At 50.7% G+C, this 26,067-nt stretch overlaps 1 protein-coding gene across 1 annotated transcript; it reads left to right on the top strand.

Annotated features, from left to right (window-relative positions):
- The first annotated feature begins 16,336 nt into the window (after positions 1-16,336).
- Positions 16,337-24,251, top strand: GPRC5D (G protein-coupled receptor class C group 5 member D). The gene is made up of 3 exons (XM_056119794.1): positions 16,337-17,234; positions 23,237-23,304; positions 24,180-24,251. Exons 1-3 carry the CDS (start codon positions 16,337-16,339, stop codon positions 24,249-24,251), a joined length of 1,038 nt encoding a protein of 345 aa, XP_055975769.1.
- Positions 24,252-26,067: the final 1,816 nt, after the last annotated feature.

The following is a 26,067-nucleotide window of genomic DNA, read 5'->3' as shown; positions in this document are numbered from 1 at the left end:
TGTGAGATCAAGACGCGATCCTGACTAGGAGGTAACAGTGTGGAGGGGGTGGCAGGAACGGGTGAGCTGTGCCAAACTCCAGGCCACCCCGCTTAAGGTTTCCTCGGCAATGAATCATACTTGGCCAGGGGACAACACAAAATTCTGCCAACGATAGAGAAGGGAGCACAAAGTAAAGGGTGTTGGGAGGATCCTCCCAGGATGGGTGATGCATGCTGAAAGTAGACTTATAGACTGAACATGATTGCCACTCAATGCCTCTTTTGCAAACCACAGCACCCAAAAGGAGAGAGAGAACAAAAGGGAATGCCCTGCCACGGAGGAAGGGTGGGATGGGGGGGTGGGAGGGATACTGGGATCAGTGGTGGTGGAGAATGGGCACTGGTGGAGGGATGGGTACTCGATCATTGTATAACTGAAACCCAAGCACAAAAATTTGTAAGTCTACAACTGTACCTCATGGTGATTCACTAATAAAAATTAAAAAAAAAAAAAAAAAGAAGTCTGCCAACGTTCAACCTTGGTGTCACAGACAGGTTGGAACTTTGCCCAAGCAAGGTCTCTCGTGAGTGGCCACTGATGGTGGGTGCCTGTGCCAGCTCATGACCTAATGAACTGGACATGTCCGCCCCAATTGGGGCCCCCAGACCCTGCACTCGCTTTCCATCCACACATGAGCCCAGAAGGACCCGTGGGCAGGAGGATCCAGGCTATGTAACTACCATAGTACGACTTCAGTTCCAACCAACTTGCCCACCAAGCCCGCAGAAGTGATCTGAGCAAGCAGAGCCAGGAGTTGGCCCTGAGCACTGCCCAGCGTGGCCCCGAAGACCAAAACAATTAAATAGCCTAGAATTTGAACTCAGACCATGTGACACCACCTCCTAACTACAGATCGTGTTCAAGTGCCCGGCTTCCGGCATGGTGAAAAAGAAGATGAAGTGGAAGGTGATCGTGCCTGAGAACACCCCCTCCCAGGCTCCCAGCACTCCCCTCCCTGTTGGATGTTTGGGGGTCATAGCCACGGCCTACGCCCAGGGCCTCTGCCATGCGGCCCTTCAGGCCAGCAGCCCTGCCCGACTTCCTGACTTCCCTCCATGGCTCACAGCTCTGCCGGAAGCGGTCCCGGGCCCAGCTGGCCCTCCTCAAACCCACGTTTCAGACTGGGCCTCCTATCACCATGAGCGTGTCTCTCTGGTCTTTCTCTGTCTCTCCCTCTCTCCGCCTCTCTCTATCTTTGTGCCTCTCTCTGTCTCTCTCTGTCTTTCTGTCTCTCTCTCCCTCTCTCTGTCTCTCTATGTCCTTCTGTTTCTGTCTCTCTGGGTCTCTCTTTCTCTGTCTCTCTGTCCCTCTGTGTCTCTGTCTCTGTCTCTGTATGTCTCTGTCTCGGTGTCTGTCTCTGTCCCTCTCTGTAACTCTCTGACTCTCTTTGTCTCTGGCTCTCTGTCCCTCTCTGTCTCTGTCTCTCTTTCTCTGTCTCTCTATCCCTCTCTCTGTCTCTATATCTGTCTCTCTGTCTCTGTCTCTGTCTCTCTGGCTCTCTGTCCCTCTCTGTGTCTCTCTATCTCTGTCTCTCTGTGTCTCTGTCTTATCTCTGTCTCTCTATCTCTGTCTCTCACCTTTACCGTGTGAGCAGCTGGGCCTCCCAGGCGTGAGCAGGGCTGGGCTAAGCCCTCTCAGGACCAAGAGGTGCCTTCCCGTCCTCCAAGCATCTACAAGGACCCCACGGAGGGAGTTAGAGGCACCGACTTAAATCATACAGAAGTTTGGGGGGTCCTAGGCGAGCACCCTGACTGCCTCCCTCTGTCTCGGGGTGAGGTCCCCGCCTCTGTCTGAGGTGAGCGGGGTTCCCCACCTGAGCCAGGCCATGGGTCTCCTGCAGAAGCCCCCCATTTGACTCCATCTTTCTCCCATGAGCTCACAAGGACCCAGGCTGCCCTCCACCAGGAAGCCCCCCCGCCTTCCGCCTTCCTCTTCGCCTACGGAGCTTCAGGGATCCCCCTCAGACCAAGCATTGTTTTCTGCACACCTGAAACCGCTTCAGACACTTAATGCTCCTGAAATGGACAAATGGACCGTGGCCCACAGGGTCCGAGACGCTCCTTCTCCCTGGCCCCAGGCTTCTCTTCCGGGGCCTGACCACCCATAGCCTCAGGCCGCACCCCTCCTTGCAGAGGCTTCTCCCCAGCCCCCTAAACCCCAGCGTCCCAGGGCCCAGGGGGTGCCAGCCTTTGCCTTGCCACAGCACCTCACCTTCCCCACCTCAATGGTGAGCCTGTCTGGGACCGGACCCCAGGGTGACCCCTTCCTGGCTCCTCACTGACTCTCTCTACAGGCCAGCTCCTTCAGGAGGGGCCTCAGACGTGCAGGAGGGATGAGTGCATGATGGACACAGTGCCCAGTGGGCCAAGAGGCTTGAAAAGAATCCCTCGGAGGGTCATGAGGAGTCACTAAGTCCCCCTATGTTTTGGGGGTTCCTGATAGGAAGGGGGCTGAGGAAGTGTGTTCTCTCTCCCTCTCTTTCTCTCTTCCTCTCTCTCCCTCTTTCCCCCCTTCTCCTCTCCCCTCCTTCCTCCACCCCCTCCTCCCCTCCCCCTCCAACCCTCTCCCTCTCTCCTCCCTCTCTCTCACTCTCTCTCTCCTCCTCCCCCTCCTGCTCCCCAACCCTCTCTCTCTCTCTCTTCCCTCGCCCCAACTCAGTACTCTATTAGCATCTCTCCCCAGTTAAGGAGATGCTTTTCTTGTCCTTTCTTTTTGAAAGCACGTTTTGAATTCACTCCACTATGGGTCTAGTTGAGGGAGCCTGTTCTCGGTGCTGCTAGTGCCTTGATCTTGAGGCAAGTGTCATCCTAGAGGCACTTCTCCTGCCCGGGCTGAGCTCCCACTGCCTTTATTCCCCGTCTGGACAGTGCTTGCTCGGGTCTGACAGCTCGGGTCTGACAGCGGCGTGAGCAAATGCACAGCTGTGTTTCCTAACACATGTGAGCGCTGAGGGGAGCCACAAGGGGCGAGCTGGCAGTCTGACTGAGGGTCTCCGGTGTGACCCTGCCCACAGGCACCTCATCCCGGAAGCACAAAACAGAGCCACAGATCCCTGAGCTTCAGATGCGGATCCGCAACGACCTTCAAGAGCGATGCACGGACCACCTGGACCTCACATCCGCAGGATGGAGTGTTTGGCTCAGGTGCCCTCACCCCTCAAAATCTCCCCCTCCCTCGGCTCCCCATCTCTAAGCAGCACCCCCATCCAGCAGCTGGCTCGTGGCAAAGCCCGGAAAGCATTCCACAAGGGAGAGAGGACCTCCCTGTGTCGGCCAGCAGGTCGCAAGCAGCCTCTGTCCCCCGTGTTCACCAGACCTCCCTGCTACCATGCGATCAGACTGTCCCCACAGCGCCACCACTTCACCTGGACCAAGCAGCCACTTGTTTCCTGTCTCTTGCACTGCAGGGGAGGGCAGGTGGGAGTGGGAACCTTCTCCTAAAGTGCAACCCACCAGCTCCAGCTAAGGAGGAGTTTGGGAACTGTGTGCGTGCATGCGTGCAACTGCCCATTGTCTCTGCATTCCCCCCCACCCCCCCAACCCGGCTTTGGTCACTGTCATTCTGGGTTTGGGACTCCACCCTCGGGCTCAGCACCCTCCTGATTCCTTCTCCTCACCCACTGGTTTCAGACACCTTTACAGGGCTTCCGCCCCGCATGCCGGTGTGCGCTTGTGTGGGTATGTGGGGTCACAGGAGTGTGGGGTATGAAAGTGTGCAGCTGTGGAGGTATCCTGGGTCACAAGCGTGCAGGTGTGCAGGTTCACAGGTATGAGGGTGTGCAGCTATGCAGGTGTCGTGGTCGCAGGCGTGCAGGTACACAGGTGTGCAGGTGTGATGGTGTACAGGTGCGTGGGCACAAGGTTGTGTGAGTGTGTGGTGTGCCCCTGTGTGGGTGCATCAGGTCGCAGCCGTGCAGTTGTCCTGGGTCACAGGCATGCAGGTGTGAAGGTTCACAAGCATGAGGGTGTGCAGGCGTGTAGGTACACAGGTGTGCGGGTGTGATAGTACACAGGTGCATAGATATAAGGTTGTATGACTGTGTGGTGTGTCCCTGTTTGGGTGTGCCAGGTCGCAGGCATGCATTAGGTCAGGTTTGCACACACAGGCGCACCAGGGTGACATAGGGATTCTTCGCCACAGGTGGGTGAGTGATGCCAGCTGCTTCTTCCTGGGCTCCAGACCTCTGGTCCATCCCGGACTCGGCCTCTGCACCCACAGCTGGGGCTCAGCTGGGGGGGGCTCAGACCTCTGAGCATCAGGTCGATCCTAGAAACTGCACCTTGGACTGGGTCTGATCTTCCCTGTGGGGATCAGGTGACCCTGGAACCCCCCGCCTCCACCGCTTGGCATACGTGGAGGTGTCTAAGTGAGATTCGCTGGTCCTGATTGTTGGGAGACCTGGAGCACAGGTTCATGCAGGTGTAGACACAAACCAACTGGGTCGCCTGTATCTGAAAGTCCTGGGAGGGGGCTGGAGCGACAGCACAGTGGGCAGGGCATTTGCCTTACATGTGGCCGACCCGGGTTCAATTCCCAGCATCCTATATGGTCCCCGAGCACCACCAGGAGTAATTCCTGAGCGCAGGACCAGGAGTAACCACTGAGCATTGCCGGGCGTGGCTTAAAAAGAAAAAAGAAAAAAAAACATTAAAAAAAATTGAAAGACCTGGGAGGGCTTCTGTGAACCTGGGGGAGGTGGCAGCTATCCCCAAGTGCCACCTGCAGAGGCTGCTGCAGACCTGCCCCACCTGTGAGACCCTCCACGGCAATGCTAAGCTCCCCCTGCCCCAATGAGATCCATTCTTTAAATATTTCTCTTCCACACTCCAGATTTTTCTCTAACAATCAGTAATTGTTGACTTTGGAGAACAGGGACGTGGGACCCTGCTCGCATTTTACTTCAGATTTGTGGTGGTTGGTTCTGGACCACACCCAGCTGTGCGCCCAGGGGTCACTCCCAGTGGGGAGCTGGTGTGTGTTTGTGGGGGACACGCAGTCCCAGGGAACAAACCCAGGTCTCCCACAGGCAAAGGCATGCAGGCATTCCTGCCCTTTGAGCCACCTCCTGACGATGTTCCCTTCTGCGTTTTCTAGCTGTGCTAGAAACCACAGCCCTGAGAATAGAAACATTTGGGAGGGAAACTGAACGATTTGAAAGAGAACATCTTGTGAAAAATAAATAATAATAACAATCACTGTCACTGTCTTCCCGTTGTTCATCGATTTGCTCGAGCGGGCCCAGTAACATTGTGAGACTTGTTACTGTGTTCGGCATATCGAATACATCACGGGTAGCTTGCCAGGCTTTGCTGTGCGGGCGAGATACTCTCGGTAGCTTGCCGGGCTCTCTGAGAGGGGCGAAGGAATCGAACCCGGCTCAGCCAGGCTGGCTGCGCGTAAGGCAAATGCCCTACCACTGTGCTATCTCGCTCCAGGCCAATAATAATAATAATAATAATAAGGTGGGAGTCGGAGCCATAGTACAGTGTTGCTTTTGCATGAGGCCGACCTGGGTTCAATCCTCGGCATCCCATATGGTCCCCTGAACATCATCAGGAGTAATTCCTGAGTGCAGAGCCAGGTGTAACCCCTGAGCATCACTGGGTGTGACCAAAAAAGCAAGATAAATGAATTAATTAAAAGGTACTGAATTCCCTGCCCCTATGAGATGCATTCTTTTGACTTTGATTAGGTTGCTTAAGAACTCTGGAGAAATAAACATTCGCTTGTAGGAAACTCTGAACCATGCCTTCTGACTGCCCGTGACTCTGCTCAGTCACGTAGCTGTCAAATAACTGGAATGAGGGGCCGAACCTTCCCAGCTGGCTTCCCCACCAGGGTCTGGGCTGCAGCTGGGATGGCTGGAAGGTGAGCTCAGTCGTGCAGTGGACCACAGGATCAACACGTGGTCTCCACGTGGCTGGGCACTCTTAGAACGTGGCAGCTGTGTCACGGCAGATGCATCTGGAGAAGATGCTTCCCAAAGGACCAAAGCAGAAACGCCAGGGCTCATTCTGACCAGGGCTCATCACTCACACATCATCACTCCTTTTCCACATTTTATTGGCTATGAGAGTGGCAGAGGCCAGCCTAGATCAAGTGGTGGGGATGGTACCCACCTCTTAATGGGAAGAGTCGGGTAATTACAGCATCTTTTAAAACTGTCATGTCTTTGGAATCCTGCAGAGTTTGACTTGTTCAAACTTGTCCCAGTTTTTCTCCCAAAATTATGGTTAGGAATGTCCCCAAATCAGCTAAATGTGCATTTTTAAGTATCCAAACGATATGATAAATATTTGTCAGATGAGGTCACTTTCCAACTCAAGACATCTTCGCACTTCTGACTTTTATCTTAAAACAACCCAGAATTCCACCATGGATATATTTCACCAAGTAGATATACTCAACCCCCACATCTGAATGGAATATTTCTAAAGTTTGCTCACTGGTAAGTCACTGGATTTTAATAACTCCATAAGGCTTCATTTCTTTTGATGTCAATGTCTCATAATGAATAAATAAACCACAGTTGATAGTTATTTTTAACAACTCAATTATTATTCCATATTTTCTGCTTATGTTTTATGTCCATGCTGGGAATTTCTTTATCATTTTCCCAGTTTAAATAATATGGAGTCAATACTCTACTTCCCTAACTCTGAGGTTAGAGCTAATCCAGTTGTAAGTGAAATTCAAGTTGAACAACACAAAAATACTTTTATAAGATAATTACTTCAAGGCCAGAGTGATAGTACAGCAGGTGGGGTGCTTTCCATGCAAGGAGCTGAGCTAGGTTCAATTCCAAGCATCACATAAGGTCCCTGGAGCCCACAAGGAGTAATTCTAGAGAACAGAGCCAGGAGTAACCCCTGAGCACTGTGAGGTGTGGTCCAAAACAAACAAACAAACAAAATCACCTCATCTCTGCTGTCTGATCTAAATACAAAAGTAAACCACTTAAGGGAATGCCCTGCCACAGAGGCAGGGTGAGATGGGGGGTTGGGGGTGGGAAGGATACTGGGATCCGTGGTGGTGGAAATGGGCACTGGTGGAGGGATGGGTATTTGATCATTGTACAATTGAAACCCAAGCACAAAAATTTGTAAGTCTACAACTGTACCTCATGGTGTCTCACTAATTAAAAAAAAAAAGTAGATCACTTAGACCAATTAGTACTTTTATCAGGTGGAATCGTGAAACCTGACTCAGATCTTAAACATATTCAGTCTTAAAAAAATAAAATAAAAATAAAAATACTTAAATTTGAAATATCTCATAATTATCTTTAAAATTTGAAATAAATATTTTATAAGTAAAAAAAAAACAAACATATTCAGTCTTTGCTACATCATGTCTTGCCATGCAGAGTTGGTGAGATATTAAAGTGAACCAAGAGATCTAATTTTTCATTTCACATTTATCATCAAAAATCCGGTCAAACATCCTGGAAGAGTAATGATATTCACCATGAGAGTAATCTCCCAGCTGCCCCTAATATTCTCGCAGAGAGATGACAATCTTTCACTAATAGTAACTGACCACTGAGAAACCAATGGTTCATTCATTTTTAGAAACCCGCGAAGCTTTTTTTTTTTTTAATTTTTATTAGTGAGACACTATGAGGTACAGTTGTAGACTTACAAATTTTTGTGCTTGGGTTTCAGTTATACAATGATCGAATACCCATCCCTACACCAGTGCCCATTTCCCACTACCATGAATCCCAGTATCCCTCCCACCCCCCCATCCCCCCCAACCCACCCTGCCTCTGTGGCAGGGCATACCCTTTTGTTCTCTCTCTCCTGGGGTGTTGTGGTTTGCAAAAGAGGCATTGAGCTGCAATCATGTTTGGTCTATAGTCTACTTTCAGCATGCTTCTCCCATCCTGGGAGGATCCTCCCAACACCCTTTATTTGGTGCTCCCTTCTCTAGCTGAGCTGCCTTTTCCCCTAGCATGTGTGGCTGGCCTCCAAGCCATGGAGCAAAATTCCTGGTACTAATCTCGGCCATTCTTGGGTGTTAGTCCCGTGGAGCTTTTTGACAGAAAACCATGCTATGCTCCCTGGTGGACTTTTAACTGTGAAGACTTTCCTGTTTTCCTTGGTAAAAATTGTGTTCAAGTCTGGTATTTCTACTAAGCTCCATATATTTATGAAATCACCTTCCCAAAAAAAACATGTTTCCTTTCTAGAATACAGCTCAAGTTGTTGGGTTTTTTTTTTTAGCTTCAACCTTTTCTTCCATATTTTCAGATTGATCTCCAGATCCAGCTACAAACCTTGGCCATCCCTCAGCACCTGTGCCATCAACTGCTGATTTTTCGACACTGATTGGTTCAGTGTCGAAAAATAGCTTCAGTGTAGAAGCTCTGTGTGCTGCTCCCATTAAAATCTGCCTGCAATCGGGGTCAGAGCAATAGCACAGCAGGTAGGGCATGTGCCTTGCACGCAGCCAAGCTGGGTTCGATTCCCAGCCCCCCAGTCACTGCCAGGAGTAATTCCTGAGCATCTCCAGATGTGAAACAAAAAGAAAAAAAATGCCTGTGATCTAAACTGTCAAATAACTTCCAGAAAAGTCCCCAGAACAGAACAATGGCCAATGAGAAGAGCAAACTTCACAGCTGATTTCTTTTGCTGATCCAGATCACAGCCCCTTGGTCCTTCACACACATCTGCACAGTGTCCTAATGCACAATGAAAAAGGCTCATCTGAACACCCTAGGAGAAAATCCATCAACTTAACCATTATATATCAGAACCGGGACCAACACGCCCAAGGCCAGTGGAAGAGTCTGCAGGGCCCAATGTGAAAAGAAAGTTTGGGGGCTGGAGCGATGGCACAGTGGATAGGGCTTTTGCCTTGCACACGGCAGACCCGGGTTTCATTTTCAGCATCCCATATGGTCCCCTCCCTGAGCACCGCCAGGAGTGATTCCTGAGTGCATGAGCCAGGAGTAACCCCTGTGCATTGCCTGGTGTGACCCAAAAGCAAATAATCAAGTCAAATAAAAAGAAAGTGTGGGGCCCAGATGTGGGATAGCCATGCGGCCCAGAAAGCTGCCCATCACGGCTGGTTTTCTGGGGATACAAAAGAACCATAGCCCATCTGTGAGAAGGCCCCAAACTAGGTGACTCAGGCAGGAGCTGGTGGGGAGAACCTGCCATTCAGAAAACCCTCGTTCCCTGGCGGTGAGAATGTCAACAGTACATCCTCTGTGGAAAAACAGTATACCGAGACTTCAAACTCAAACACCCAAATACTAGATCTGTCCAGGGGATGGAGCGATAGCACAGCAGGGAGGGCGTTTGCCTTGCACGTGGCCGACCCGGGTTCAATTCCCAGCATCACATGTGGTCCCCTGAGCACTGCCAGGAGTAATTCCTGAGTGCAGAGCCAGAAGTAACCCCTGTGCATTGCTGCGTGTGACCCAAAAAGGAAAAAAAAAAAAATAGATCTGTCCAAGGCTTCAGCAGTTCTCCACCTTGGTATCTAGCTAATGAACACTGAAACCTAACTTGCAAAGTCCTACGCGCTCCCCAGTGCATCACAGCTGACGAGCGAACCAGCAGGCACCCGGCCTCAGAGGGGCACTCAGGGGTGGCGCTTCAAGGTCACAGTGGGCTTCTGCGGCTGTGTGCAGTTTGCAGTGACAGACGCAGCTGCCTTTCGCAACAGTATGGAAGTGGATGGGGTTGCGTGAAGTGAAACACGTGCGAAGGAAAGAGATTTTTGCTCAACTGTGGGTGATAAACCTGGTCAGGGAAACAGACGCAACCAACTCTAAACCAACCCAGATGGCAGAGCTGACATAGCCCAAGAATGTGTGTGGCGGGGGCGGGGGGGGGGGGGCGGGGGAAGCAAGTGATCAAGGAGGGGGCAAGGCTCCATGCATGCCTTGCAGAGGGTGCAGGATGCAGGGAGAGCAGAATAGAGTAGCACACATTTTCAAGAGGTGTAAAACTGTAAGGTCCCTTGGGACCCCAGGGAAATTCCCGAGCTAAACTCTGCTAATTAGTAACTCTACCTTACCTGCCCCCTCCCTGGTAAAGCCTTGAGATGTAAATCCTGCCCCCTCCCTAGTAGAGGCCTGAGATGTAAATTCTGTCTCCATTGTTGACTGTTCTTAATTGGGATGTAAATCTTGCCTCCACTGTTGACTCTTCCTTATCTGCCCCTCTGCTAGTAACTCTCCCCTCATCCCCCTCCACCGGAATGCAGGTGTCCTGAGCTGTAAATCACGGGGAGTGGACATGGAAAATAACCAGATGTCTGAATTATGAGATGCCCGCTAGCCACAATGCCCATGTACACAAAAGCTGATCTTTGAATCTATAGGCTAAGGAGTGATGTACTTTTAAATGGATTGGTTAAGAAAGTATATGTTGTTAAAAATCTATTGGCTATGAAATGCCGGGACTTTGCTGTAACAGCCAGTGAAGGCCTATATAAGATCTCCTTTGAAGAAGTTCGGGGTCTTGCCTGACGGCTTGACCCTGGCTAGCCAGCTCAATAAACTACCTGCTTGCTGATTGCATTCCTGCGTGGTCTTGTAGTCGGAGACCCAGAGTCATGCCCTCACAATACTATACCCAGGCATCAGATACCACCTTTAAAAAATGTTTATCAGAGCAAGAGAGATAGAACTGAGGGTAGACCATTAGCCTTGCTCACAGCCCTCCTGGGTTTGATCCCAAGCACCCCATATGGTCCCCAGATTCGGGAGTAACTCCTGAGCACAGAGCCAGGAGTAACCCCTGAGTTTCACTGGGTGTGGTGACCAACATAAATGAATAAAAATTAAAAATAATTGGCCATTGAAGTCCCTGTGAATTACAAAGTTACTTATGATTGGGTTTTGAAGTACAGTGTTCTAGCACTAATCCCTTCACCAGTGTCCTCTGCCTTCCACCAATGTCCTCAGTCTCCCTCCCACCTCCCTCCCAGCCTGTCTCTGGGACACTCTTGGAAATAAATTATTGGCACTGTGGCTTACAGTACTGTCACTGATGGGGTTTCATGCATGAGACTTCACCTCCTTCCAGGACTCTCTCTCCCCTCCACCACTGTCCTGATGTTCTCTTCTCTCTGCTGTCCCTGGTCTGCCAGGAACAAACGCCTTCCTTTAGACCAGTTCTGATGTTCCTCACTCATGGACAGTCGCACACCAACTTCATCTTGAGTGGGGGCACTGCCTGGACCTGGGTAAGTCAGTCCCCACTTTCCCTGCACCTACATCCCAGCTGGAGATGGGCAGGGACTCAATGCCTCTTTTACAAACCACAACACCCAAAAGGAGAGAGAGAACAAAAGGGTGGGATGGGGGGGATGGGGGAGTGGGAGGGATACTGGGACCCATGGTGGTGGAAAATGGGCACTGGTGGAGGGATGGGTGTTTGATCATTGTACAATTGAAACCCAAGCACAAAAAGTTGTAAATCTACAACTATACCTCATGGTGTTTCACTAACAAAAATTTTTTTACTTTTTTTTTTTTTGCTTTTTGGGGTCACGCCCGGCGATGGACAGGGGATACTCCTGGCTCTGCACTCAGGAATTACCCCTAGCGGTGCTCGGGGGACCATATGGGATGCTGGGAATCGAACCTGGGTCAGCTTCTTGCAAGGCAAACGCCCTACCCGCTGTGCTATCACTCCAGCCCCTCATTGACAAAATTTTTTTTTTTTAAATGTAAATGATGGAGAATGGGCACTGGTGGAGGATGGGTACTGGATCACTGTATAACTGAAACCCAAGCACAAAAATTTGTAAGTCTACAACTGTACCTCATGGTGTTTCACTAATAAAAATTTTAAAAAATAGAGATGGGCAGGGACCCCGGGCACAGCACAAACCTATCTTGGCAGATGCAGAAAAGGGGACACCAGGGGACCCAGGAGTGGCTCTGGGAGCCCCTTGGGGTTGGATCCCCATTAGCCAGCCCCCCCCCCCCCCCGTTTCCCCGGAACTCACTTCCAAAACACACATTCCAAGATAAAACTCTGAAGCTGGTCACAGAGGGAGGCGACCTCACAGCGCTCCTTGGCGAGCTGGGGCTCTTCCCGCCTGCCCACACCCCAGACAGCCACCCCAGGGAGCTGCCAACCTCGCCCACCCCATGCAGCCTATTCTTGTGGGGGAACTGAGGTGAGTGGCCCCATCATCTGCTCTTGGCCCTCGCCCACTCTGAGGATTCGTCTCTCCGTGGCACGTCCCAGTGAGAGGGAAGAGTCGGGAAGGGCACCAGGCATCGGGGAGGCCCAGGGAGCCAGACCACCCCTGCTGTGGGCCCGCTCTCCCTGCCACACCCCTTCCCCACTCTGGGCCCCCTGCACACTTGACTCCCTATTCATTAGGCATGAAAGGGTTGGCCTGGTGACCCTTCCCCTCCCCTCCAGCGCTGTTTCCTGGAGAAGGCAACCCTCCGGGGAGAGTGTGTGAGCAGAACGCGTTGGGCCTCTCGGCTGTTTTATCTCGTTTTTTTAATGTCCTCATTACAATCGATATACTTTGATTCATCCCAGCTTGAGCTGAGCCATTGGGTATGCTGGTGGTGCCACATGAAAGGGGGAAGAAACGAGATGTAAATAATCCGACCAAGGGGAGCCCTGGGCCGCTCCAGACCCAGCAGCAGATGGGTTCATGCTCCAAGCCCAGTTTCAAATAACAATAATTAGCACCTGAGACGAGCCCTTTTATCTAAGGTGCTCAAAGGGCTTTGTGGCCATTAACCTATTAATTCAGCCGCCTGGGGTCAGGAGGAATCTGCCTTAGAAGACAAAGCAGGTCAGAGCCTTCCTCATGGGAAGGCGTGTCCGTGACTAACCAGTGGGAGGTGCAGGGGGGAAGAGGTCACCAGGATCTCTCCTGCAAGAGAAAGAAAAGAGCCAGAAGGGAGTGGGAGACCCTCACTCGGGTCTGCTGGGAGCGCCTTCACTGCAGGAAGTCATTGGAGTGACTTCCTGGGCAGGGGCCTGAGTCCAGAACCCCGCTGTGCCAGTGTGAACTGGAGGTGAGCCCTGCCAGCTCGGGCCCCGCCACGCTCCTGCCAGGCCCTACTCCCCGGAATAGTTTTTTTTTTTTTCTCAAAGGAGAGCAAGGCGACTTTTTAAAAAGTGAAGGCTGATCTTAGCACATCAACAGCTCGGGCCCAGAAACTCCCAAGTGAATCCCAAGATGGATTAGCTCCCTACAGAGATGTCTCTGGAACCCAACCATTTACAATCCTAGAATTCCAGAAACACACAAAGTGGCGGCAAGAACTCTCATGATAGGCAGAATGCGCACTGTCACTGTCACTGTCCTCCCATGGTTTATTGATTTGCTCCAGCGGGCCCAGTAATGTCTCCATTGTGAGACTTGTTGTTACTGTTTTTGGCATATTGAATACATCATGGGGAGCTTGCCAGGCTTTGCCGTGCAGGCGAGATACTCTCTGTAGCTTGCCGGGCTCTCCGAGAGGGGCAGAGGAATTGAACCTGGGTTGGTCAGGTCGGCCATGCCGCTGTCGGCCTACTGCTGTGCTATGGAAAATAAATGATCTAGCATCTGCCCCTGGTAGGCAGGCTTGAATGGTGGTGGGAAAATTCAAGCAAAATATAATGCCCGAAAGTAGAGAGAGATTATTGGGAAAATTGTCTACCATAGAGGCATAGAGGACTGGGATGAGGCGGGGTGAGGGTGGGGAGATAATGGGGACATTGGTGATGCGAAAATCTGCACTGGTGGAAAGATGGGAGTTCGATCATTGTATGGCTGAATCTCAGACATGAAAGCTTTGTAACTGTATCTCATAGTGATTCAATAAAAAATAAATAAATTTAAAACATAAAAAATAAAAGTGAAGGCTGCTTGAAAGAGAATGCTCTTCAGGACTGGGTCAGGGTTTGGTAAGAGTTTGACTGATTTGTAGGTTTATTTATTTAAAAAAAAAACAAACAAACAAACCTGGGTTCCAGGGAGATGTCTCAGAAGGCTGAGTGCAGGCTTTGTCAGAGGGAACCCGGGCTCAATCCTCAGCCCCACAAGGTCCTCAAGCACTGCAAGGAAGGTCCCCAGATAAATAACTAACCAGCATCTGTGGGGAGCCACAGTACTAAGACCTGTCATCCTGTCAGGAGAATTATTCAACTCATCAGCCCGTCCATCATCTGGGATCATGTTCACTCAGGGCCAGGGTTTGTGGGGCATAAAATGTGGAACCTGACCACCAAGGAGCTCTGAGGTCAGCCAGGGTGGTGAGACTAGGGAAAAGGGAATCATTTCTCATGACCCTGTTGTGCAGACACCGTGTGTTCTGTTTATGAATGAATTGAATTTCAGATGGACAGGAAGTCAGATTTTCCCGACTTCTCCCCTGCACCCTGTCCTTGCTCCATGCTGTAGTGTTCACGCTGGGTGGTGATTACAGGGCAGGGGGTGGTGCCAGGGGCACCTGGGAAAGCAGGGAGGCTCCCAGAGATGGAGGGGAAGGATTCGGGTAGGAGACAGGAGCAATGGGGAGGGCAGCACAGAGGAGCAGTAAGCAAGCAAGCAGGGGCCATGGAGGGAGGGGGACACCTGTTTCTGTGTGAGGCAGGGGGTGGAGGGGGATAAGGCACACCCTCTGGAGCTCAGGGCAGGGTGCCTGGAGTAAAACCCCACAAACAGCACAGCAGGACCAGATCAGAGACTCAGAACTAGGCTAATGGGTGTGGTTGGGGGGAATTCAGAGTCCCATCAAATGCAGACATTCAGGAAAAGAACCAGTGAATTACCTGGGGAGCAAAAGGTGTGTGTGGGGGGTGGGGGTGGAGGGTGGAGGGTGGAGGGTGGGGACATCATCAGTGTAGATGGTCGTTGTACAAGGTGCCCTGCAGGAGAAGGGAAGGTTATGTCAGCAGGGGCTCTTCATGGTGCATTCTTCTCATTGCGGTTCTGTGATGCTCCCACAGAATGACACTCAGAGCATGTTGGTTCTGATGGGGGACAAGGAGGGCCAGAGTAGTTGGGAATTTATCAGAGGTGGGATTCAGAGGTGGGGATTCCCAGAGAGAAAAGAGAGCAGCCTCCAACCCACCCCACCCCACCCCACCCCAAGGTGACAGATGCCTCCAGTTTGCACTTCTCTTGGGGCCTGGCCCTTTAACGAGCAGCTCCTCCTCACTGCCCTGGGAAACTCTTCCTTCTGATGAGCTCTTTAGGGCATCGAGTTGGGGAGGGGGGCGGGTCAGGGGACCCTGGAGGCTGCTGTTCAGGAAGAAGGTCAAAAGAAGAAAGAAATGCTCCCCCAGGCACAGGGGAAGGAAGCAGCTCCCAGAGTGCCACCCCTGCCCCCTCAAGGCCAGGGTGCCTCTGGGCACTGAGCTCACCCGCAGCCTTGCAGAAGGCCTGCAATAGGTGTGTCCCTCTGACCTTCCGGTTCTTTTTATTGGTGCCACAGAGCCCAGTGAGGGCTCCCAGATCTTCCGCCCATTTGGGGAGACATTAAAGAAGCTGAGTTTGTCTCCTTCTTACTCACTGGCTGTTACAACTCACAGCCACTGCAGTTCCAGCTGCCAGAGTGGACACAGAGCAGGTAAGTGGGAATGGAGGGTTGGGCGCTGAGCTGGGACCTGGCTCGGGAATAACTGAGAGCTTGCCAATGCACTTGCTAGGGCTTCTTGCCAAAGGAGTAGGTGGAGTTCTTTTTGGGTTTTTTTTTTCCTTCCCCTAGCAATTTATGTCAAGACATAGATTTTGGTTCCAAAAAGTTATCTGAAGCCAGGGACCATTTTGTATAAGTCTTTGATGAAGAGATAGTAGATATTTAATAACAGGCTGCATTATATTAACTTGAGCTAAAAGAAAGATCATTTCGTCGCATAAATCTTTAATGAATAGGTAGTAGGTACTTAAGAATAACAAGTTTCATTACATTCGCTTGAGCTAAAGGAAGGAGCAGCCACTAAACTACCGGGGGAAATCTTCAAGCGGAACCTCAGAGTCTTGAAAATCATAGCACTGAGGACCCTGTTTAGAGCCGGAGATTACCTGAATCATACACCACTTTCATGGAAAATAAGTGGATTAGACTACGGGAGGCGGGTACGATTGAGCTGAAGCCTGGCTGGGGGCGGGGAGGGCAGGGGGGATCATTCTGCTTTCCCCATGCCATGCAATTCAAAGGGTGGTCATCTGTACCTAGGAAGGAGAGGAATTGGGGGTGCCTCACGCTGGGCTCCCCAACAGGTGTTTTGTGGGCCAAGTCTCAGGTGCCTCATCTTCTTCCTACAGGGGAACAGAAGACCATCCTTGTGAGGGCCACCTCCAAGCCGCCATGTACGAAGACGACTGCATCAAGTCCCCTGGGGACTATTATTTTGTTTGTGACAACGAGGGGCCCTGGGCCATCGTCCTCGAGGCCCTGGCCGCCATTGGCATCGTGGTCACCATCTTGCTGCTCTTGGCCTATCTCTTCCTCATGCGAAGGGTCCAAGACTGCAGCCAGTGGAACGTCCTCCCCACCCAGTTCCTCTTCCTCCTGGGCGTGCTGGGGCTCTTCTGCCTGGCTTTCGCCTTCATTGTCCAGTTCAACCAGCAAACTGCCCCCGTCCGCTTCTTTCTCTTTGGGGTGCTCTTTGCTCTGTGTTTCTCGTGCCTCTTGGCCCACGCGTCCAACCTCGTGAAGCTGGTCCGCGGCCGCGTCTCCTTCTGCTGGACCACGATTCTGTGCATTGCCATCGGCGCCAGCCTGCTGCAGACCATCATCGCCATCGAGTATGTGACACTCATGATGACACGATGCAACATGTTCATGCACCTGAGTCCCTACCAGCTCAACGTGGACTTCGTGGTCCTCTTGGTCTATGTGCTCTTCCTGATGGCCCTCACGTTCTTCATCTCCAAGGCCAGCTTCTGTGGCCCCTGCGAGAACTGGAAGCGCCATGGCAGGCTCATCTTCATCACCGTGCTGGTGTCCATCATCATCTGGGCCGTGTGGATCTCCATGCTCATGCGTGGCAACCCACAGCTCCAGCGACAGCCGCAGTGGGACGACCCCGTCATCTGCATTGGTCTCGTCACCAACGCCTGGGTTTTCCTGCTTCTCTACATCATCCCTGAGCTCTGTATCCTCTACCGATGCAGCAAGCAGGAGTGCCCCGTCCAAGGCAATGCCTGCTCCATCCCCACCTACCAGCGCAGCTTCCGGGCCGAGACCCAGGAACTCTCTAGAGGTATTTTGGGGATGGGGAGTTTGGGGAGCAGGGGGCTATCTCTCCTGGAGGAAGGAGAGCAGGAAAAAGGGATGGAGACTGGATGATCCGAGAGCACAAACGGGAGCAAGTGGGTGGCTGGATATTTGGAGCGTAGAGAGAGAGACCCAGACTTCAGTGAAACCAACAATTTATGGGCAGAGATGTCCTCAATGAATCAAAGTTCCAAACACCGGATATGTTGCTAAATGGTGACATAGAGGGAGGGAACCACCCCCAACCCCCGCCTCCCAAATGAATTCACTAGCCCCACCTCAGGCCAGGAGAAGGCTTAGTCCAGATGTTTGGGCCCTCAAGTGCATCAGGCAAGGCTGCCAACCAGAGAAGGCCATTGTTCAAACTTAGCCCTCAAAGCTAATTGACCCAAACAGCACCATCAACTGATTCATAGGCTTCAGCCTCTCATTAGAGTCCCAAAGCCCAATAATGTCTGATTTCTGCTTTTCAGACCAGTCACTGCTTGAAACCTTTCCAGGTTGCCACAAAGGGACAGGAATATCATTAACTCGGAGTTCTGAGAGGAGACTCAGATGTGGGCTCATTAATGAAAATAAAGCAACTCACTTACATAATTGTCACACTAAACATTTCTGGGTCACAAATGTTTCCTTTTCCAAGAGTCAGCCTCCTGACCCCATAGTGAAAGCAAAAAATTGTTATTATCCACGACAGTGAGGATGCTTGGACCCCAGCAACCTGGGGGAAAGAGAGGCTAATTTCAGTGGTCAGGAGGCATTGCAAAACTCGTGAATTAGTTCCTGAGACATCTGGCCAATTATTCCTAATTCATTATCATATTTTTGCTCCAATTTTGATGTCTTTATAGGCATCTGATTTCTCACAATTTACTCATAATATGCGAGGAGGATGTAATTTTTTACACTATATAGCCCACATAATGTTCACCAAGCTCAAAAAAAAAATTAATAGAAGCTTCCTTTTAAGTGACATCGACTTTTTTGGAGCTCTAATCTATGACTAATTACACATTCAGATTCCTGTTCAGCACCATATGCCATTAGTTCTTTTCAGTTCAGTTGGACGAGGAAGAGGAAGTTGATGATATACATCCTTCCTATACATTCTTCACTGCTTGTTGATGATATATAATCAGATCACTGAGGTTGGTGGTAGAATTAGAGTCCATCTTTCTCAAAAAGTACTTGTCATCATTCTCATCAAAAAAGAGACTAAAATTTTTAGGTTTTTTTTTAATGTTGTTTTATGTTTCCAGGAAGCAAAGGTAAGGTGAAAGGGGTATAGTTTGAAATACTGGGGACTAGCAATGATCAATGTCCCATAACACCCATGTAAGCAAGTATTGAAAGTATTCTAGGGAGTATTTTGAGTTGAAGAGCCAGAACTTGCAAAAACATAGAATTCCCTTATTATCCCAGAAGGATTTGAAAATGCACTGTTATGGGGGAAATAGTCTGCCAGTACTACTGTCTGTAGCTTGATATTTAAGCAGGGGAAATCAATGGTATAGCAAGGATCCTGTAGATTGCTCTCCAAAACTGGGCAAAATAGTCAGAAACTTAAGCTTAAAGACTTAATAGCACCCCAGGATCTGGAGAGATTATACAGGGGTTAAGACACTTGCCTTGCATGCAGCTGATCCCCGTTTGATCCTCGTATCACGTATTGTCCCTCCATCGCACCAGGAGTGACCCTTAAACTCAGAGCCAAGAGGAAGTCCTGAGCCGTATATGAACCAACCCCTATACCCACCCCTCCCCCCCCCAAAAAAAGGATAGCATTTCAAGACAGGAGAGAATAATTAGAATCTAAGCTTAGAGGATAATTCTTAGGTATCAGAATTTAGGAGACCTGGAAAGAATACACCTCTCGAAAATTAGAAGCTCTATTAAAACTCAACAGGAAGCGTAGGATTGCACCTAGCCAGGAACAACTATCAACTAGAAACACAGTAAGAGCCACTCAGGCACCATCTCCAGGCAGCAACTTATCTGTCCCTAAATGTCCCTGCAGGGCCTAAAGGCAGACAAGTGTGGTGTGTATGTGTGTGTGTGTGTCTGTGTGTGTGTCTGTGTGTTGTCAGATAGATGTGGTTGGTCACGACACTGCTGGCTAGGTCCCAGGGAGTCCAGTGTTGGGATTCCAATCCAGTGCTGAGATTTGCTAATGAAAAGTCGGGGCTCACAATGGAAAGCCACCAGGATGGAATGGCCAGAGCACCAGACCCCCGTGGACAGGAGCCCTTTAGAGATCTGCCTTCTTTAAGCAAACTAATTACACCAGAGCCTTCTTCCTTTCCCTGGATTATTCTAACACTCCCAGGGAGGGGGAGGTATCACCCACTTTGGAAAACACTGTTCTCATTCTCCAAGTTTTCTTTCTTCTTCTTCTTTTTTTGTTCTTTTTTTTTGGGGGGGGGGGCACAGTCCACAACGCTCAGGAGTTACTCCCAGCTCTGCACTCAGGAATTACTCCTAGTGCTGCTCAGGGGACCATGTGGGATGCTGAGGATGGGACCAGGGTCAGCTGCATGCAAGGCAAACCCCCTCCCTACTGTGCTATCTCTCCGGCCCCTCACTGCCCAAATTTTTTCTGTAAACCCCACAGTTGGCTAGATTCCATGATGGCAGACATTTTTTGTCACACGAGTCTTCTGATTCTCCCCGCGGAGGACTGTGACTCTGCTCACATTATTTGTTGATTTGATTTGCTGGGTTGTGGGACCAAAATTATTCAGTGGAAAGAAAAGACCAGAAGGGATTAGCAGTGAATGTCACCTGTGTGAAGACCTCGCCCCAAGAAGTGATGGTCCTGTTGTGTACTGTCTCCAGCGAAAGACCAGGGGTAAAAATGGACTCAACCAGTAGCAAGAAGGATTTATATTAAGTATGAAAATAAGAGTTGACAGACAGAAAAATGACCCGCAAAGAGGATTAAGGGCTCCATTTCCTTGGAAGTCATTCAAAACAAGATTAGGCTTTATCTCTCTGAAGTGGTTTATGGATTTAATTCCCAGACATGAAAACATCTGGATGGAGGGGAGAAATGCAACCAGACCAGTGACTCCCTGATCCCAAACCACTGGGCACAAATTCTCTTTGCCCTGGGTCATGAATGCATTCCGAAAACTCAATACATGACTACAATGTCCAAAGACCCACTGCTCTTTTTACCTGAGAATTTGTAATATGCTATAATTGACAGAGGCCATAAATATAGTAGACTATCTACCAGCCAGAACCTTTCTTGATGAAAGAAACACTCCTAGCCTAGTTATTATCTTCTTTATCTGTGTCGAGACTATCATTAAATCCAGTTTGTCAAAAACCTGAGCCATTTGAGCTAGAATTCAAGAAAGGCTCCCATTATTGGGGACATTTTTCTCTCCAGTGCTGGGATAGCAAACTACTACGATAGGTTTCTATTCCCAGGAAAGCAGTGGGACCTCGGGAAGGGGAAAATGTGTCCAGGACTCTCAGCTGAGGGGAAGCAAGAGGAAAATGTGTCTGCACATTTCGCTTATTTTCCTTACAACTGTTCCCAGAGCCTTTGGGGGACTGTTCTCAATATTTTCTCTCCAAGACATTCCAACCCCCACCCCCCACCCCCACCCTCACCAGAAGAAACTCAGTTTCAATGGCTCAGCTGGTTCTCTCACGGGAACAAACAGCAAAACTGCTCTTGGGTTATGCTGGGGAGCTCTGGGCCATGGTCTGGCCATGAGCTGGAGCACACGTTTTGCATGCAGGAGAGTCTGACTTCCACCCGCTGGACTTTCCCCTTCCAAAGTATCCAGTGCTGGGTCACGGAGAGACACTGGCATAGAGCGGGGAAGGGGGTGACTAGACCGGCTAGGATTCGCTCGGTCTGAGGACACCTAAGGCCACCATGACCATGAATCGCAGAGATTCTGGGAGCCTCCCAGGCAGTGTGGGTGAAGGAGAGGGTGACCTCCTGAGTCCGGGTTCTGAAATGGGCTTCTACCATCCTCGCAGCCAAACCCAGTGCCTACAGGCCCGGGAGGGGATGCCCCATGCCTGGGGATGGTGGCCATCGTGCCTCCACTATGTGGACAGGGAGACCCCATCCACTTCACTCTATCACCTTGGGGGAGGTGGCGGGAGGAGAGACAGAGACCTGAGGACTCAGGGGACTCTGCTAGCCAGAACCGGAGCTGAAGGATGAGAACCAGACCTCTCTCTTGATGCTCTGACCCATGAGGAGATTAACTGAACCCTGGGGTGGGGAGGAATTTTTTTTCTGCCTCAGTCACAGAGTTTAACCCAGGATCCAGTTCATTCCGCCCTGCAGGAAAGAAGGGCATTTCTTTCTTCACAGGACAGAGCAGTTTGAAGAACTGTCCATGTTGGGGGAGGGGGGGAGTTTGGGAGGGGTGGGTGCACCTGCATCCCCCGAGTTAGGCCCCCAGCTCTGGATGGCCCCTGCTGCACCATTGGGTGTGGCCTTGCTAGCTCCCAAGCACAGTCATCAGGCCTGCCCAGCCAAGCATTGCCAAGGTGGCATTTAGACCTGCAAGAACCACTGTTCAGGGGCTTGAGCTATAATACAGTGGGTAGGGCATTTGCCTTGCATGCGGTTGACCCGGTTTTGATCCCCAGCATCCCTGAGCACTGCCAGGAGTAATTCTTGAGGGTAAAGCCAGGAGTAAACTCTGAGCATCACTGGGTGTGACCCCCCCAAAAAAAAAACATAAAATCCAGCACCAGGGGCTGGACAGTTAGTACAGAGCTGAGGTGCTTGCCTTGCCAGACCTGGTTTGATCTCTGGCACTGCAGTTGGTCCTCTGAGCACTGCCAGGAGTGATCTTTGAGCATCGAGCCAGAACACGGACCTCCCGGAAAAACAAAAGAAGTGCCAGGAGGAGGAAGATGCTGGGATGTCCGTTGTAATCACACCTCTAGCAACAACCCCACTACCGATAAGCTAATCGAGGCCCTTGCCCAAGAAGAGTACACGCAAGTGTGAGCGTGTCCACAGTCCTTGGTTTCATATCAAACCCCTTTAGGGAGCAGGTTTAGGGCTGCAACTGCAAATTCACTCTGATCAAGGAGCAAAGGCCAGAGTTGGCCCTGGGCACGAGCCAACAGTGAGAGTCAAGCCAACCTCTCTACCACGGTGCCACACACCCTTATAGCAGGCATTGCGTGGGTATGCAAAGGACCCGCCATGTTGGCACATAAAATAAGAGTCCAGCATTGGAGTCAGACGCAGGCCTGGCTCCCAGAGTTAAAACCTCCTGGAGAGCCAGACGTTAAACCCAGGACCACGTGTGTGGCTGTTCTGGGACTGTGAACAGTGGCCCTTGCTACTAGGGCCAGTTTGATGTTAAACCCAAGACCATGTGTTGTGGTTGTTCTGGGACGTGAACAGTGGCCTGTGTTATTAGGGCCAGTTTGAAGTAGAATTGCCTGTAGAATTGCCTGAAGTAGAATTGCGTGTCTCAAGGGACTTGAGAGAGGATCTATTTAATGCCTTGGCCTTCATGGGGAAGATCTGAGCTCAGCCAGGAGTGATCCCTGGGTGCAGAGCCGGAAGTAAGCCCTGAGCACTGCTGGGTGTGGCCCCAGACATGAAACATAAAAAGAGATGATCTCGGGCTTAGGGTCATCAACAATGCTTTGGAGGGTCCTGCTGGTCCCTAATCCCGCTCGGCATGGACCCACATATCCTCACTGACCTCAAGTCACCGGGAGTGACCTTTCAACTCCCTGAGCACCACTTGGCAATCCCCCTAACAGGGGAGGGGCGGCTGCTTTTTCACTTGCAGGGACGGTTCCCTGTTCATACACAGCCTTCCTCAGAGACATCCTTGAAAGTGCCGAAACCCTCACTTCAGAATCAAATAGAAATGGAGAAGTAGCTACTCCCTTCTTCAAGGGGCAAGTACCCCACTCCTAGTCCTCAGCCCCTGTCTCAGTCCGGGAGAACCTGACACTAACCCAGCCCCCCCTTTTGGCTTGCAGCCCGAGACAGTGATGGCGCTGAGGAGGACGTAGCATTAACTGCATATGGTACTCCCCTTCACCTGCAGGTAAATGCTCGTCTACCTTCACCCAGGAGGGATGCCCAGCCCTCCTCTCCCGGGGGGCCACCAGGCTTCACCTGTGATGCCTTTGCTCTGGCCAGGCGGGGCAGACAGACAGCCTTCAGGCAGGAGGACTATGTGCCATCCAATGAAACCAGGGCACTAAGGCGAACCTCCCCTTCCCGATCTCCCCTACCATGGACCAGAGCCCCCTGCAGGAGACACTCCCTGAAGCCAAGGGCTGTCCAGGAGCTCATTAGTTAGGCAGGTGTGGGGTCAGTAGCTGTGGTCCCCATCACCTTCTGAGTTCTGGCAGCCCCTCTAAGTCTATGCCTTGCTTGTGAGTTCAGCTGCCCTGGAGCTGGCTCCATCCATCACCCTCTGCATGCCCCATGGGTACCGCAGAGTTTATCCCATTTAGACAAAGATCAAAGGGCTCAACTAGAACCAGGGCGGCTGGCAGACAGCCCGGATGGCTTGGAAACACACAAGGACACAGATGTATGCATGATGGGGACCAGACAGGCACTGGGTGAACACATCAGGCTCAGGGGTCCAGGCCTCCTTCCTCTGTGTTGTGTGCTGACACTACTCCTTTTCCTGGAATAATCCAGAACATCACCTGCGGGGCTCAACCCTTAGGGTGAGCACTGGCACCATGAGAAATTGCCAATCCAAGAAGGTCTTAGATTTCTTTCCTTGGCCAGCGATCAGTCATTGAGAAATCTGGCAGGAAGTTTGTTCATGGCTCAGAGGGAAGATGGTACGCTTAATAATTTTTTGACTCAGAAATGATCAAATGCTCTTTCCAGCTTAGCTCCGTAGAGGACCACGCCCTGTGTCAGATCGGCACATTGCTAATGGTCTTCCTTCCTTTCCAGAATGTTGATTCCACACAAGAGTACGTCATCCCCCGGGCTAAACCCAGCACCTTGCAAGATGCAGTATTATAATATTGATGGGAAACATGAGTCATGATACCCCAGAAGACCACCTGAGGGGCCATGGGGGTGTCCCCAGAGTTACACAGCCAACCCGGTACTGGTTCCTCCTTCCTTCCCTGGATCCGAGTTCTTTCCATCCATCAGCTCTCTGCGTCAGAAGACTTCCCTTCCCCGCTAAATTACAATCTTGCTGGTCACCCTACCTTGCCTGTGTGTCTCTTTCTTCTTTCATGTACGTTTCCTTCCTTAGGAGGGCTAGGAAGAACTGGTGCCTTGTATCAATGGCACCAGAAGGACCTGGTCTGAAGGAGTGATAGTCACACTAAGGTGTCAAAAAATAGAAGTCAGTGGCAACCTACAATTAGATGATTTTTTGTTTGGTTAATTTTTTTTTTATAAAGGGTCTCTCAATATGAACACATTGGGCCCAGAAAGTATGATTCAACATGTAGAAGAACCCTCAGAATTCCTCCAATTAAACTTGACTATGAAGGACATTTCATTAGCCTGGAAACCAACAGACTGGGCCCCAGTGTCCCCACTCTGGGACTTCAAGGGTGGCGCAGACATGATGGAGGACTTGATAAACCAATCCCAGGCAAGGACCGGCCGCTGCAGCAGATGCTCAGAAAGCATGTACGGCCCCACACATGAAACGCAGAGCTTGGCGTTTTGATGCTTCTAATGAGCCATTTCCTGTGCGCTAACCACTTTGCCTTCTTCCCTCAAGCAGCTCCAGGCCCTTCCCTGCATCCATCCAGCCTTAGGACTCACTCGCTCCATCTAACAGGAACAGTGTCAGAGAGGGGCCTCCAGGAAGGACTGAGGGTTGAATGCAGCCCCCGCGCCTTGCCTATGAGAGAGCAGAAACTTGGGAGGGAGAACGGCTTCCCCCAATTCTCAGCCCTTGGGCCAGAGCCCTAGTATAGTCGGCAGGACTTGCCTTGCACATGGCCGACCAGCGTTCAATCCCCGGCACCTTAAAAGTCCCTCATGCACTGCCAGGTGTAATTCATGAGTGGAGAGCCAAGACCAACCCCTAAGCATTGTCGGGTATGGCCTCAAAACAGAACAAACCAAAAAAAAACACCAAGTCTCACAGTCGCTTGAGGCGGACCAGGACTCCCTTCAAGTGCTCCTCTCCCTGCCCTGCCAGGCTTCTCCAGGCCCATATTTTTGTCCTAAGAAGTAAAGCGCGGGGAGATGGTGCAAACCCGTGTGTGTGGAGCCTGCTTAGCAAACATATTTGGAAAAACAGCTACCAGAGCCTCTGTGTATGTGTGTGTGTGTGTGTGTGTGCATGTGTGTGTGTGCGTGCGCGTGCATGCGTGCCCACTTGATGCCAGGATCCAAACCCAGGATCTGCCCATTGTGAGACAAGAATGCATGCTGCACCAGGAGAGCCTCTTTGATGAACAAGGGACAGCAGGGACTGCCCAGTTGCCGCATATACATTCTGAGCACTTTCTAGGGAGCTGCAGTCTTTTCAGACACAGCCCAAACCAGCCAAGAAAATGAGGCTTCTTTGGGGGGTGGAGGGGCGTTGAACTCATTTTACCAGTGCAGAGGATCTCAGGAACACAGCTTTTTCCTTTAGATACCAGGAAAAGAGCTTGTCAAAAAAATATTAGTGGCAGAACCAACTGGACTCCAGATTCCTTCCAAATTCCAAATTCCAAATTCCAAATTCCTTCCTTTCCTCTACGTAATTCCAATATCTTCATCCACTTAGCTGCCCCCTTTCAGAAATCTATACAGTTTGATCTTTTTCTCCCGATTCAAAGAACATCAAAGATTTGTTCAATTTCTACATTACATTTCTTCC

This window comes from Sorex fumeus, unplaced genomic scaffold, assembly GCF_029834395.1.
Source record: "Sorex fumeus unplaced genomic scaffold, SorFum_2.1 ptg000003l, whole genome shotgun sequence".
In the NCBI taxonomy this organism is placed as follows: domain Eukaryota; kingdom Metazoa; phylum Chordata; class Mammalia; order Eulipotyphla; family Soricidae; genus Sorex; species Sorex fumeus.
Note: the sequence above shows the minus strand (reverse complement) of the source record. Positions and strands in the feature narration are given on the sequence as shown.